Source organism: Pongo pygmaeus, chromosome 15, assembly GCF_028885625.2.
Source record: "Pongo pygmaeus isolate AG05252 chromosome 15, NHGRI_mPonPyg2-v2.0_pri, whole genome shotgun sequence".
Classification (NCBI taxonomy): domain Eukaryota; kingdom Metazoa; phylum Chordata; class Mammalia; order Primates; family Hominidae; genus Pongo; species Pongo pygmaeus.
Window position 1 is genome coordinate 29,638,472 of NC_072388.2, and position 15,836 is coordinate 29,654,307.

The following is a 15,836-nucleotide window of genomic DNA, read 5'->3' on the forward strand; positions in this document are numbered from 1 at the left end:
TTAAATAAATAAAAATAATAATTACCTTCAAGAAACTAGAAACTGAAGAAACAACGTGTAACTGAACCACTTGCTGACGAGCTCCTTTTGTGTGCTTTATACTGTCCAAAAGCTGTTCCAATATAAGAAGCCTACAATCAGAAATAACAGGATTTGAAAGCAAGTAGGTAAGTTTTATTTTATTTATTTATTTTTTTTGAGACAGAGTCTCGCTGTCACCCAGGCTGGAGTATATTGGCACCATCTCGGCTTACTGCAACCTCCACCTTCCTGGCTCAAGAGATACTCTCACCTCAGTCTCCCAAGTAGCTGGGATTACAGGTGCGCACCACCACACCTGGCTAATTTTTGTATTTTTAGTAGAGTAGTAGTAGTTTCACCATGTTGGCCAGGCTGGTCTTGAACTCCTGATCTCAAGTGATCCGCCCACTTGGCCTCCCAAAGTGCTGGGATTACAGGCGTGAGCCACTGCCCCTGGCCTCTCAATATCATTTAAACTTCACACTTTAGGTCCTTTAAACTACTGCAGTAATTGTAAGTGTGAGAATGCACATTCCAATAACTGAAAAACTAAAATTTGAGATAATACCAACAAATGTAGTCAATATTGATATAACTCCACAAATATTATATGTAACACATAGCCTCACAGAATTCGAGGCAGGAAGATTGCTTGAAGCTAGGAGTTTAGAACCAGCCTGGGCAACACAGTGAGACCTCTGATGCTACAAAAAATTAAAAAGTTAGCTAGGCATAGTGGCACACGACTGTAGTCCTAGCTACCCAGGAGGCTGAAGCAGAAGGGTCACTTGAGCCCAGGAGTTCAAGGTTACAGTGAGCTATGATCATGCCACTGTACTCCAGCCTGGGTGACAAAGCAAGATCCTGTCTCAGAGAAAGAAAGAAAAAAAAAAGAATAAAAATGATTTGAAAAGTGCTAAAAAGGTAATGTTAAATGAAAAAAGCAAGAGTTAAAATTGTTTTATGTATAGTATAGTCCCAAGTATATTTTCAAAGCATAGTTGGGGATTCAAAGAGCTATGCTGCTTCTGGTTAGCTATAGATGCCATCATAGCTCATTGCAGCCTCGACCTCCCGGGCTTAAGTGATCCTCCAGCCTCAGCCACCAGAGTACCTGGGACTACAGGAACACATTACCCACACCCTGCTAATTTTTTTTTTTTTAAAGAGATGACGTCTCACTATGTTGCTCAGGCTGGTCTTGAACTCCTAAGCTCAAGCGATCCTCCAGCCTCGGCCTCTGAAAGTGCTAGGATTATAGGGGTAAACCACTGTGCCTGGTCATTTTTCTTCTAATGTTTGTGAATCCAAATTTCATTATATACACATACTAAAATTTATTCAACCACTCTGCTACTGGTGAGAAAAATGTTCCAATTTTCACAATTCTAATTAAGATAAATATACACAATATTTCATGTCCTTATAGCACAGAGGTTTTAATTCCTTATGTCAAGATTAAATACATGTAACCATAAAATAAACCACCCCATCTTACCATTAATATCTCTTTAAAACATTGTTTCTATGCCCTATACTTCCTTTTCCCTCTTTTCTCCCTTTAAATGAGAAACCTGAAATACACTGAAGATAACTTTTTCAGTTGTAAATTATCTTGATGGCAGGAAGCTTATAATTTTATCTTTATCTCCCTAATATCTTGTGTTTGGCATCTAGTAGGCAGTCAGGTGTGCTTGTTAAGCAAGCATAAAAGACAACAGCATCAGGTAATTAAACACACAGCATGACTGGCTGAACATGAAAATATGGACATACTTTTATCTAACCTTAATGTACTTTCAATAATATCCCTAAGTCCTTTAAAACTAGATCTCCATCATTCTGCTGAGGCTACAAGGCAAGCTGTCCCGTAAATGGCAATTCTGTTATCAAATCAGAATAGACATGGGGATCGTGCCTTTAAAAAACCTAACTGTACAAGGAGTTAAAGAGTAAAAAGGAAGGTATGAGGCTATGTGTACATCATACGGGTTGGGGAAAGCAGTATGTATAAAATCAATTTATAAAATGTAATAAAGGCCAGGCGCAATGGCAAACACCTACAATCCCAGCACTTTAGGAGGCCGAGGTGGGAAGATCACCTGATGTCAGGAGTTTGAGACCAGCCTGGACAACATGGTGAAACTCCATCTCTATTAAAAATATAAAAACTAGCCTGGCGTGGTGGCATGTGCCTGTAGTCCCAGCTACTTGGGAGGCTGAGGCAGGAGAACTGCTTGAGCCAAGAGTGGAGGTTGCAGTGAGCTGAGATGGCACCGCTGTACTCCAGCCTGGGTGACAGAGCGAGACTCCATCTCCAAAAATAAAAAATAAAAATAAAAATAAAATGTAATAAAAATGGTGGAACACTAAGAATACTTAGAAAAGTACTTATTTCCTTACTTCAAGGTTAATTGTATTTCTCGTAATAAATTTGAAAAACTCAGAAAAGCACATTAAAAAAAAAGAAATTTACCCCAAATCCCACCACCTACAAAGAGCCGCCATTAACATTTGGACATCTTTGTTCTTTTCTCCCTTAGACATATGAATATAATTTTTAGAAAACAGAGACCGTATTGTACATACTTTGTTAATAACTTGTTTTGTTTCCCCTAAGCAATATTATCAGGGATTTTCCCATCTTATTAACTATTATATGGTTTTACTATAATAGTATTACTGAATAGGTATTAGTATTATATATTCTGGCAATATAATTTATTTAACCAACTTCCTAGTTTGGGACATTTAGGCTATTTCTAATTTTTCTTATTACAAATAACATTGCAAAGTATCTTGCATATGAAAATTTTTCTGGTGGCTCACGCCTGTAATCCTAGCACTTTGGGTGGCAGAAGCAGGAGGATCGCTTGAGCCCATGAGTTTGAGACCAGCCTAAGCAACATAGTGAGACCTTATCTCCACTAAAAAGAAAAAAAATTAGCCAGTGTAGTGGTGCCTGCCTATAGACCCAGCTACCTAGGAAGCTGAGGCAGGACGATTGCTTGAGCTTGGGAGACTGAAGCTGCAGGGAGGCAAAATCACACCACTGCACTCCAGCCTGGATGACAGAATGAGACGCTGCCTCAAAAAAAAGGAAAAAAAAAAAACAAGAAAAGTTTTCTGCCCATTGTTTAAGTCTATATTTAAGGCATTTTTTGTTTTTTTTTTGAGATGGAGTCTTGCTCTGTCGCCCAGGCTGGAGTGCAGTGGCGCGATCTCAACTCACTGCAAGCTCTGCCTCCTGGGTTCATGCCATTCTCGTGTCTCAGCCTCCTGAGTAGCTGGGACTACAGGTGCCCGCACTACACCTGGCTAATTTTTTTGTATTTTTAGTAGAGACGGGGTTTCACCGTGTTAACCAGGATGGTCTTCATCTCCTGGCCTCGTGATCCGCCCGCCTCGGCTTCCCAAAGTGCTGGGATTACAGGAGTGAGCCACTGCACCTGGCTGGCATTTTTTTTTTTAAGAACATATTTATGTCCAAAGCACCCTACAGGAAGATTATGGAGGGTAAATGTGACAAATGGGGAATTAAGAATAACTGTATGATCAAGTTCCCAAGTTTAAAAACCTATAACGTCATTATTAGATCATATCCTACATCTGTTATTGTGAAATTGTATTACGCTGAAAGTTATAAAAATACGTAAGGTTAGAGATTAAGAATTTGTTGTACTGTACTATAAGCTGACCTATGCTATTATTTCTTGACCACATTCATGGACCAAAGACTACAAAACAGGATTGTCAGAGCTCAAAATCTTTTTCTTCATCCTCTGCCCCCCAATCCTGAAAGAGATTGAATACCCTATTAACTAATCAAGGATTCAAGATATATGACACCAATTCCTATAGAGATCTCAACAAAAGATTCTGATCTTCAGGAAGATGGAGATGACTTATTCTCAGTAATACTGAATTAGTACTCATAAGTAGTATCAATTATAACATATAATTATCAGTTTGGAATGAAATGATAGGTACTAAAACTTTTGAGTCTAGATGGAATAAAAATGCAGTTAACTGAATAAAGGGTGAAGATGTAACATTTGAAAATGTTGATTTATTTTACATTATACATTTTACATTATAAACCCTTTAGATAGGGGGTACACACAGTATACACAAACAAAACAGTAACCACAAACAAAAACAAAATAATACTTTTTAGAGGGTATATAATGGCAAAATTTTTTACTACTGAGAATTATAACTGTTTTTTTCCTCTCTGTCCATCCATTCCCAAGTGACATCATTTGTTGAAGCAGTCCATTTATCACAATCACCTAAGGAGTTTAAAAAATTTCAGTGCCCACCACCACAGTATGCATACCGTACTAATCAGGATCTTCAGTATCTTAAAAATTTGTCCAGATAATTCCAATGTGCAAGTCAAGGGTGGAACAATCCTCAGGTGAATTAAGGAACTCATTCTTTGCGATTAGGTGAAAATCTATTTAAAAGCAACCACAAACGCAGGCCAGGAGCAGTAGCTTACACCTGTAATCCCAGGACTTTGGGAGGCTGACAGGGGCAGATCACCTGAGGTGAGGAGTTCAAGACCAGCCTGGCCAACATGGCGAAAACCCATCTCTACTAAAAATACAAAAATTAGCCAGGCATGGTGGTACGTGCCTGTAGTCCCAGCTACTCGGGAGGCCAAGGCAGGACAATCACTTGAACCTGGGAGGCGGAGGTTGCAGTGAGCCGAGATGGTGCCACTGCACTCCAGCCTGGGTGACAGAGCAAAACTCTGTCTCAAAACAAAACAAAACAAAAATAAAGTAACCACACACAGGCTAGGCACAGTGGCTCATGCCTATAATCTCAGCACTTTGGGAGGCCGAGGAGGGCGGATCACCTGAGGTCAGGAGTTTGAGACGAGCCTGGCCAACATTATGAAACCCCATCTCCACTAAAAGATGCAAAAATTAGCCAGGCATGGTGGTGCATGCCTGTAATCCCAGCTACTTGGGAGGCTGAGCCAGGAGAATCACTTGAAACCCAGGAGGCGGATGTTGCAGTGAGCCACCGCACTCCAGCCTGGGCTGTCTCAAAGAAAAAAAAAAGTAACCACAAACAATACATGATTGAGATCAATATTATTTCTTTTCTGTATAAAATATCTTGACTTTCCAACCGTTAAACATTTTTACATTAGAACCCTACAGTCAGAATAGAGAGAATCAACTAATTTAAAAGACAATTACATATGCATTAATAAATTGTGCATTAATTTATATTACATAAGTATTATTTCCAACCTTAGGACAACCACATGTTACACAACTGTTTAAACATAAGGCTAACCACAATAACAACAAAATGGCTTGAAATATTCGGTTGCTGTTTAAATATAGATACTTTAATTAAGACCTTTCTTCTCTAGAACTCAAATGTAAGGCCGAGAAGCAAACAGCCTGATATTTTACATAAATATCATATCTGGCATAACAGGAAATTAGAAACTTAACTTCCCTATTCATGTAGTTTCTATCTTCTGGTTCTGTAACGACACCTACTGGTGACTGCGGATAACTGCTTATAACCCACTTTCTGTATCTGGGATCTTGCCAGGTCACTTCTTTATAAATATATTTTTGAGACAGTGTCTTGCTCTGTTGCTAAGGCTGGAGTGCAGTGGTGAGATCTTGGCTCACTGCAACCTCTAACTCCCAGTATCAAGCGATCCTCCCACCTCAGCCTCCTGAGTAGCTGGGACTACAGTTGCACACCACCATGCACAGCTAATTTTTGTATTTTTGTAGAGAAGGAGTTTTGCCATGTTGCCTAGGCTGCTCTTGAACTGTTGGGCTCAAGCAATTTGCCTGCCTTGGCCTCTACTGTGCCTGGTCACCTACTATTTTTATTCCAAAATAGTTAGAATCCTGTTTGCTCCAAATTTGTTAGAATCCAAACAGAATGATAGGGTTTGCTTTTATCTGTTCTCAAGGTTTTTATCAAAACAAACAAAATCTCCCCTTCCTTGAATATTCATTATTATTATTATAATTTAGGCGGGGATACAAAAACTATGAGCACATTAAAAAATTCATTAAACTTAATAAGAAAGGATCTTCCTGAAACTACAATTGGGCAATAAATCCGAAAAGAAAACTTCTCTAGAATAATAAAATCACTTTTTTAAGAGGAAAGGCTGTAAAAAGTATATTTTCTTTTTTGCTTTTCCACCTTAGACCCATCAAAGATAGTGGAACCATTTAAGAACAGGCTTAATTTAAATCCTTTGCTTAAAAGGCCAGCCCTGTTTCATCCACAGTAGTTATTGGTATATTAATCCAAATTAATTATTCTAAAGTAATTATATGCTCTATAAAAAGGCAGTTAGAGACTAGTTCAAATTTCATCCTCTCCATGAATCTTTCTTTGAATATTCCAAACCACTGTCATTTTCCTCTTCATTCATTAACAATTCAGTCATATATTCTCTTACCACCATAACCTTATAGTTACAGTATATACAGGAAATGCTACAAACACATTTGGAAAAAACATTATCTTTTGAAACTGAAGCTAGTAAAAATCAATGTAAATTTCATTCACTTTTCTATGCAATGAAAGCAAATTATCCCAAGACCTGTTTCAGAGAGGTGTTGGTGATGAAACTAAAATATTTTTCTAAGTCTTCACCAAAGAGATAAAGGTAAATTGTCTAACTGGTATCCTCTGGAAGATATAACTGGATAAGAAGATATAATAAAAGCTATGATCTAGTCAAATGCATTGTTGTTGGTCGAGAGAGAAGAAATGAATGAATGAATCAGTGTGGATGACAGTGATTTGTAAACTGTTATTAGCCACAATAGCCTGTGAGAGAGATTCACTTCCCATTTCATTTTTCAGATAGTAACAATTTCCTGGATAGTGGATTTTGATGCCTGAGAAATGTATATGTCCAGTTACTAATTAAGAAACTATCATTCTCAATGAGAAATCATTATCACCCTTTGGTTTTTCAAAACCATAGTCCATTTTTTGGGGAGGACATCTTGTATTTATTAATTTTTCACATACAATAGCATAAGATGGAAATCCCCACATAGTATGAGTTGTACAACATAATGTTTTTAAAGAGGTTTTGCTCATATATACATTGTGAAATAGATTACCACAATCAAGTTAATTAAATATCTATTATCTTTGTGTGTGTATGTGTGTGTGATCTAAAGCGGGGGGCCCAACCCGTGGGCCACGGACTGGTCCTGGTCCACGGCCTGTTAGGAATGGGCTGCACAGCAGGAGGTGAGCGGCGGGCAAGCGAGCATTATCATCTGAGCGAAACTCCTGTCAGATCAGCAGCAGCATTAGATTCTCACAGGAGTGTGAATGCTATTGTCAACTGTGCATGTGAGGGATCTAGGTTGTGCACCCCTCTCAATGCCTGATGATCTGAGGTGGAACAGTTTTATCCCAAAACCTTCTCCTATCCCTACCCCATGGACAAACTGTCTTTTGCCAAACTGGTCTCTGGTGCCTAAAAGGTTGGGGACCACTGGTCTAAAGTTCATTTTAAGTGAACTGATAAAAACCATTTAAAATCCCTCCAACTGAAGACAAATCCCTGGACCTATAATGGTTCCAAAAAATTTCCAAGGTAAGAAAGCCTATGAGACCTAGTCTAAGAAAAAACCTAGTATATGTTTTTGTAATGACTGCTCATAAATCAATATTCTTATGTCATTATTTTTCATTTGTATTTTCAGCTAGATGATAAGCTAACTGTGGGCAAAGTATTGTATCCACAACAGTTCTAGTGGTTTTAGGCATTTAATCATTTCTTATTAAATATTAGCCAAGTGAATAATTAAACAAGAACTTTTATTTCACCTTCGCCTGTCATTTATAAGAAATCATTTATGCTAATGAGATCTCTAGCAACATTCTTCTTACCCACCAGTTCTCTATTATCCATTCACTGAACCATTGAAGATATTTACCTTTGAGTTTCTCCCACATGAGCGCATACAACCCCAAAGAGCTTGGATGCAGAACTAATAACTGATAGTGCTGGAGGTAAGGGCTTAGGCACTGAATCTCCCTCTACATCTTTCTCATAAATCGAATAAGGGTCATATTCAAGACTTCCGCAAGCAACACCATTACCAAGCAGGAGCTAAAAGGGAAAAAAAGTATATAAGGTTTTAAAATCACTGATCACAGATTGAATCTACTCAAGAGTAAAAAATGGCCATACCTGTTCTTCAATAAATCTATGGTCAGTCTCTTGTAGCAAAGGACTTAATATCAAAAGGTCATCCTGATGACAGAGGGGTGGAAGTAAAAATGTAGATGCTGCCACCTGAATATCAGGGGCAGTCAAGTCAGCAGCCAGCTCTTTGAGGATAGCACAGAGGTTTCCTGTTGAGTCACAGAAAAAGAGCAATTAGTACTATTAATTATCTGGTGAGAGTATGGGGTTTAAAACTCAGGTTGAGCTTTAATGCACCCACTGGCCAACTTTAACATATCATAGCCGAAGATTGTATTTCTCATCCTTGAAAACTGCCCTAGAAATGACTGGCTCAACTATGTGTTGCTAGTAACAAGGTTAAGAATGGATACTAAAAGAACATCTCAAAGTGTGTGTGTGTGTGTGTGTGTGTGTACATACCTTAAGGTATAACATGACATGAAAAATAAAAATAGATGTAAAAAAAGATTTACAAAAGCAGGTATGTTTTTTAAAAAAGCACAGTCTGAAAAAATGTATAAGAATTAGCCTGAGGCCGGGTGTGGTGGCTCACGCCTGTAATCCCAGCACTTTGGGAGGTGAAGGTGGGCGGATCACTTGAGGTCAGGAGTTCAAGACCAGCCTGGCCAACATGGCGAAACCCCATCTCTACTAAAAACACAAAAATTAGCCAGGTGTGTTGGCAGGTGCCTGTAACCCCAGCTACTCAGAGGCTGAGGCAGGAGAATTGCTTGAATCCAGGAGGCAGAGGTTGCAGCGAGCTGAGATCAGCCACTGCACTCCAGCCTGGGCAACAGAATGAGACTCCATCTCAAGAAAAAAAAAAAAAAAAAAAGAATTAGCCCGAGAAAACTTAGACATGTTATTATGGAAAATTTCAAACATAAATAAATAATAGTACTATGATGATGCCTGCCCCATCCCTTCCAGCATATGCTCATTATTCATCTTTACCAGTTGCAACAGTATTATTTCACCTACATCCCCATTCTTGATCCCACATTTCTCCACGTTATTTTTAAGAAAACCCTAGGCAGCACATCATTTCATCCATAAATATTTCACTGTGTATCATTAAAGTGAAATACATTTTATTTTGAACATAATCCTGCTATCATAATCTCATGTTGTAAAAAAAAAAAAAAAAACCACTTAACTTCAGATACCCATTCAGTATTCAAATTTCCAACTACCTCATAAACACCTGTTTTTGTTTGCTTCCATGTTTGAATCTAGATCTAAGTAAGGTGTACACATTGCAGCTAGTTTATCTTGTCTCTTTCAATTTAGTATTCTCCCTATACCTTTCCCCTAACTGGTAATTTATTTGAAGAAACAAGATTATTTGTTTTGTACAGTTTCCTACAGTCTGGGTTTTTATGATTATAGGCCCCTTTTATAGCTTAATTTGTTCTTCTATCTGTACTTAAAAAAAAAATAAATTGGTAGTTGTATCTAGAAGGGGCCCATTTTTGTTTTTGGTGGTGGGCAGGGTGGGTGCAGGTTAGTTCATAAGTGGTATTGTGTTCTCCCATAACACGGGAGACAACATATGGTTGCCTCTGTAACATATACACTTTGAAAGCTGATCCATTTATCACATTGACTGCAATGATCACCTCAAAGATGTTTTATCCTAATTTCTGTTAGGTTATCAAAAAATCTTATCCACAGACAGCTTAAATGGGTTTTGCCAGTTTGTAACTTAAGTACTGCAGGAATGAGTAAAAATTCCCTTAGAAAAATGTTTATACTCTTCGAAGTGTTTCTTCAAGCAATTGCACCAGGATGAAATGAGGACTGGGGTGACATCCACTGATCAGAAGTGGTAGGATGAGTTAGGAAGGGTTTACTTGCCATCACTGTCTGTATCATTAGCAGCAGTAACAGTAGTAACAACAAATATTTATTGAAGTTTACTTTTTTTTTTTTTAAGAGATGAGGTCTCACAATATTGTCCAGGCTAATCTCTAAATCCAAGCCTCAAGTGATCCTCCTGTCTCAGCCTCCTGAATAGCTGAGATTACACACAGTGCTTGGCTTACTGAATACTTAATATGTGTTGGGAAATGTCCTAAAAGCTTTACATATAACCTTCATAGTAACCTAATAAGGTCAGGTTAGTATGTTGTTTTACAGGCAACGAAACAGGAACAGGGAATTTATTATTTGCCAGAGATTATATGGTGATCATATAGCTGTCAGACTGAAACGCAGTTAATCAGGCTCCAGAATTTGAGCTTTTAACCACCGTGCTGAATCACTCATTCATCCAAATTGTGTTTAATATGCTACAGAGAAAAATTTTATTATATTTCATCTTCCTTTCAAGAAGGTATACACTATGGGATACCAATACATACATATAACTATAATAGGAAGGTAGGAACTATTATGTTTCATAAAAGATAAAAACAAAAGCACTATTACATTTAGGGAAAGGAGAGATTACATACAGGAATTAGGAAGAGTGGACAGGGATCAGTGAAGTCATAATGACTGAGCAAATGACAGTTGCTCAAAGGAATGTCTTAGTTACCAGCATATGACACTCAGCAAAATAATTCTGTTGGTAGTACAATATACAAGGTATGTTTGTTCCTGTGGCTATGTGTGAAAATAGTAGAAAATCTCTGCTTCTCAGTTAAAAGTGATTACTTTCCCAACTGTCCCTGGAAAAAGTACCTAAAGATAATTAAGATCATTTTGAAATGCAAATAAGCTTTTGTATAAAAATGCATCACTAACTTGCTGATGAGTTATTTTCAATGTAGAGAATATTAAGATATTTGAAAATAAATCCATACCAAAACTAAGACAGGAAATAAAAACTAAGAACTCAATTTTTACTCCAATCCTTCAGAAAACTAAGTCACTCTAAGACTCTAAATCTACATCTGCTGGATAGTCATGAAGAAAAGTTATTTCAATTCTTAAATACATTCCACGTGGCAAAAGTAATTTCTTACTATGTCCTAGAAACTGACTCTTTGACAACACATTGGAGGAATCAATAAAATCAGAACTTTATTTATTTATTTATTCATTCAAAGATGGAATCTCACTCTGCCACCCAGGCTGCAGTGCAGTGGCGCGATCTCAGTTCACTGCAACCTTTGCCTCCCAGGTTCAAACGATTCTCCTGCCTCAGCCTCCTAAGTAGCTGGAACTACAGGCATGTGCCACCATGCCCAGCTAATTATTTTGTGTATTTTTAGTAGAGATGGGATTTCACCATGTTGGCCAGGCTGGTCTCAAATTCCTGACCTCAAATGATCCATTTGTCTTAGCCTCCCAATGTGCTGGGATTATAGGTGTGAGCCAATGTACCTGGCCTAGAGTTTGTTTCTTCCAGAAGTTCATAGTAAGTCCTGACTTTGTCTCCTAATGAACAGGAACTGATTTGAAATATATATACACATATATTCATTATTCCTTTAGGACTCCTGATTGCATTTCCAAACTCTAATTCTGAGAAAATCCAAGTTAAAAAAAAAAAAAAAGTAGAAGACTTCAAGACTTTTTCCTCTAATTCAAGTTTTTTTAAGGGTAAGACTTACATTATCAGGCCCAGTGGCTCATGACTGTAATCCCAACACTTTGAGAGGCCGAGGTGGGAGGATCACTGAAGCCCAAAAATTTGAGAACAACCTGGGCAGCATAGCAATACCTCATCTCTACAAATGATTAAAAAAAAAAAAAAAAAAAACTAGCTGGGAGTGGTGGTGCACACCTGCAGTCTCAGCTACTTGGGATGCTGAGGTGGGAGGATGACTTGAACCTGGGAGGTCGAGGCTGCAGTGAGCCATGATCACACAACTGCACTCCAGCCTGGTTGACACAGTGAGGCCCCGTCCCCCCCCGCCCCCCCCCCCCAAAAAAAAAGACTTCTATTATTTATCAGAAGATACACTGTAGATTTTAAGTCGAGATTCTTGTATTCCTAAATGTTTATTGAAGAGTTGAGCAGCAGTCCTTTTGGCTGGGCACAGTGGCTCATGCCCGCAATCCCAGAACTTTAGGAGGCCAAGGAAGGTGAATCACCCGAGGTCAGGAGTTCACACCTGTAATCCCAGCGCTTTGGGAGGTTGAGGAGGGTGGATTATATGAGGTAAGGAGTTCGAGACCAGCCTGGCCAACATGGTGAAACCCCGTCTCTATTAAAAATACAAAAAAATTAGCCAGGCATGGTAGCGCATGCCTGTGGTTCCAGCTACTCGGGAGGCTGAGGCAGGATAATCGCTTGAACATAGGAGGCAGAGGTTTCAGTGAACCAAGATCACGCCACTGCACTCCAGCATGGGGGACAGAGCAATACTCTGTCTCAAAAAAAAAAAAAAAAAAAGTTTATTTTAGTCTGAAAATAAATTTCAAGATACTATTGTAAAAATCTGAAGGAAATTGCTTTTGTCACAACCTAACAGTTATCTGAGCTGTTGAACATAGAAATTATCTCTCAGCTTTTTACTAGATATCTAGCAAGTAACTTTTAAATTGATAGATGGTGAAGAATAAGATAGGCATATCACTAACTATGATTGTCAAGTCTCTAAGTAGGTTACTTAGAAAAGGCAGCAGCACACCATGAGGCAAACTTATGTTTTAATCTTGATTCCACTCTTTATCTGGTATGCGTTCTTGAGTTGGTTTTGTAACCTAAACCTTTATCTGTCAAATAAGAAAAATATAACTAGCTCACTGTATCATCCTAGGATAAATGAGATATAATAGATACAATTTCTAACACAGTGCCTGGCCTTAAGAAGGAGGTTTTTTTAAAAAAAGTATTTTAGGCTGGGCTCAATGGCTCACACCTGTAATCCCAGCACTTCGGGAGGCCAAGGCGGGAGAAGTCCTTGAGCCCAGGAATTTGAGACCAGCTTGGGCAACATGGCGAAACCCTGTCTCTAACAAAAATACAAAAAACTAGCTGGGCGTGGTGGTGTGCCTGTAGCCCCAGCTACCCGGGAGGCTGAGGTGGGAGGGTCATTTGAGCCAAGGCTGAAGTGAGCCATGATTGCATACCACTGCATACCAGCCTGGGTGAGAGAGTGAGACCCTGTCTCAAAAAAAATTAAAACAAAAACAAAATCCCAAATATATTTTTTTACTATAAGATGATGAACACATGGATTAGGATTGAACTCCCTAAACCTCCTAGAAACAAGGCACTAAATAACCGCCATTATAATTCATTTAAATATTTAATGAGTGACAATAACTATTGTTCCAGGAACCATACTAGCCACAAACAATAAAACATTTTGGTCTAAGGCACATACCTTCATAGGTCTCAGGAGGTAATAAAATCAACAGTTCATAAAGTCTTTGTCTATAAACCACTGACGGTGTTTTCAAAGGACTTCCATACATTTTTAGTATTGAAGAAAGCCTTAAAATAAAAGAAAAAGTGTATCTTAAGTGGTTAAGTTATATAACAATATACAAAAATTGACAGCTTAACATCTTAACATATAAATTAGTTAAGTATCTTATTAACAAACATTAGTGCTGCTTTAATTTTTTGAGACAGGGTCCAGCTCTGTAGCCCGGACTGGGATGCAGTGGCATGATCTTGGCTCACTGCAACCTCTGTCTTCTGGGCTCAAACCATTCTCCCACCTCAGATTCCTGAGTAGCTGGGAACTACAGGGTTGCACCACCATGCCTGGCTAATTTTATTTTGTATTTTTGATACAGACGGGTTTCGTCGTGTTGCCCAGGCTGGTTTCAAACTCCTGGGCTCAAGCAATCCTTCCGCCTCGGCCTCCCAAAGTGCTGGGATTACAGGCCCAAGCCACCACACCTGGCCACAAAATATGATCTTTCTTCACACTCTCTCCTTTCATTTTCATGTACTCTTCTTTATCTTCTGTTCACCTTTCCTACTGGTGTTAAGACATCACTTTACCAATGCTCATTCATTTAACAAACATTTGCTAAAGGACTACTACTGTTTTTGGTTTGTTTTGTTTTGAGATGGAGTCTCACTCTGTTACCCAGGCTGGAGTGGTAGTGGTATGATCTCGGCTCACTGCAACCTCTGCCTCCCAAGTTTAAGCAATTCTGCCTCAGCCTCCCGAATAGCTGGGACTACAGGAGTGCACCACCATGCCAGGCTAATTTTTGTATTATTGGTAGAGATGGGTTTTACCATATTGGCCAGGGTGGTCTTGAACTCCTGACCTCGTGATCCACCCACCTCAGCCTCCCAAAGTGCTGGGATTACAGGTGTGAGCCACTGCACTCGGCCAGGACTACTACTCTTAACAAGGTATGTTATCAACTAGAGTATGGTTTTCATCCTTAGCAATACAGAAGTTTAATGAAATTACTTTTATTATGTCACTAGAATAAATCTGCTAAACTGTCATGGCATGAGGTTTCCTGGTTCTCTAAGAAATTCTGGCAATGTTGAGTCATTTGTACTTTCTTTTTTGTTATTTTGCTTTCTGAGACGGAGTCTTGCTCTGTTGCCCAGGCTAGAGTGCAGTGACGTGATCTTGGCTCACTGCAACCTCCGCCTCCTGGGTTCAAGTGACTTTCCTGCCTCAGCCTCCCGACTAGCTGGGACTACAGGCATGTGCCACCACGCCTGGCTAATTTTTTGTATTTTTAGTAGAGATGGGGTTTCACCATGTTAGCCAGGATGGTCTCGATCTCCTGACCTCGTGATCCACCCACCTCGGCCTCCCAAAGTGCTGGGATACAGGCATGAGCCACCGCGCCCAGCCTGTACTTTTTTGTTGTTGTTGTCGAGACAGGGTCTTGCTCTGTTGCCCAGGCTGGAGTGTAGTGGCGTGATCTCAGCTCACTGCAGCCTCAACCTCCTGGGCTCAAGTGATCCTCCCACCTTAGCCTCCCAAGCAGCTGGGACCACAGGTTTGGGCCACCATGTCTGGCTAATTTTTGCATTTTTTGTAGAGATGGGGTTTTACTACATTGCCCAAGCTGGTCTGAAACTCCTGAGCAAAAGTAATCCACCCACCTTGGCCTCCTAAAGTATGGGGATTACAGGCATGAGCCACCATGCCAGAAAACTAATGCTTTCTAGAAAACTCATGCTTGCTATTTCTAGTCTCTAGAAGAAAGGAGAGTTATCTATTGACTTATCACTGAATATTTTAAAATGTTGGTTCCATTTAGTATCTTTCAGTTTGGTAAATACTACTTAGCAAACATAATTGTAACACCTGGGTAAGGCCAGACATGGTGGCTCATGCCTATAATTCCAGCACTTTGGGAGGCTGAGGCCAGATGATTGCTTGAGCCCAGGAGTTTGAGGATATGGTGAGCTATGACTGCGCCACTGCACTCAATCCCGGGCGACAGACAGAAATAGTGTCTCAAAACAAAAAACAAAAATCTCTGTTTCAGTAGAATTTTTTAGTTACCAAAGTTAAGAATAAATCTACTGCATTTTTATATTTCTCTAAGGCCAGATTAGAAATAAATAGCTAACATACAAAAAGTCTTTCGATCATATTCACAAGATGATAAAATCCTGCAACATTCACTTATTTTAACTATAATAAAATTTAGTTCAGGCAAGTATATGCATTTTTTTTAAAGAGATGAATAAAACAAAGTAAGAATT

At 39.1% G+C, this 15,836-nt stretch overlaps 1 protein-coding gene across 12 annotated transcripts in view; it reads right to left on the reverse strand.

Moving 5' to 3' along the window:
* HEATR5A (HEAT repeat containing 5A) overlaps window positions 1-15,836 on the reverse strand; it is a 170,739-nt gene that overhangs the window by 64,043 nt on the left and 90,860 nt on the right. For all 12 annotated transcript variants that reach the window (XM_063651512.1, XM_063651509.1, XM_063651510.1 and 9 more), the window contains 4 exons: window positions 13,522-13,631; window positions 8,243-8,406; window positions 7,986-8,161; window positions 26-131 (listed from right to left, as the gene is read on the reverse strand). In XM_063651512.1, coding sequence (XP_063507582.1) covers window positions 26-131; window positions 7,986-8,161; window positions 8,243-8,406; window positions 13,522-13,631 — 556 coding nt within the window. The remainder of the gene's footprint in view (window positions 1-25; window positions 132-7,985; window positions 8,162-8,242; window positions 8,407-13,521; window positions 13,632-15,836) is intronic.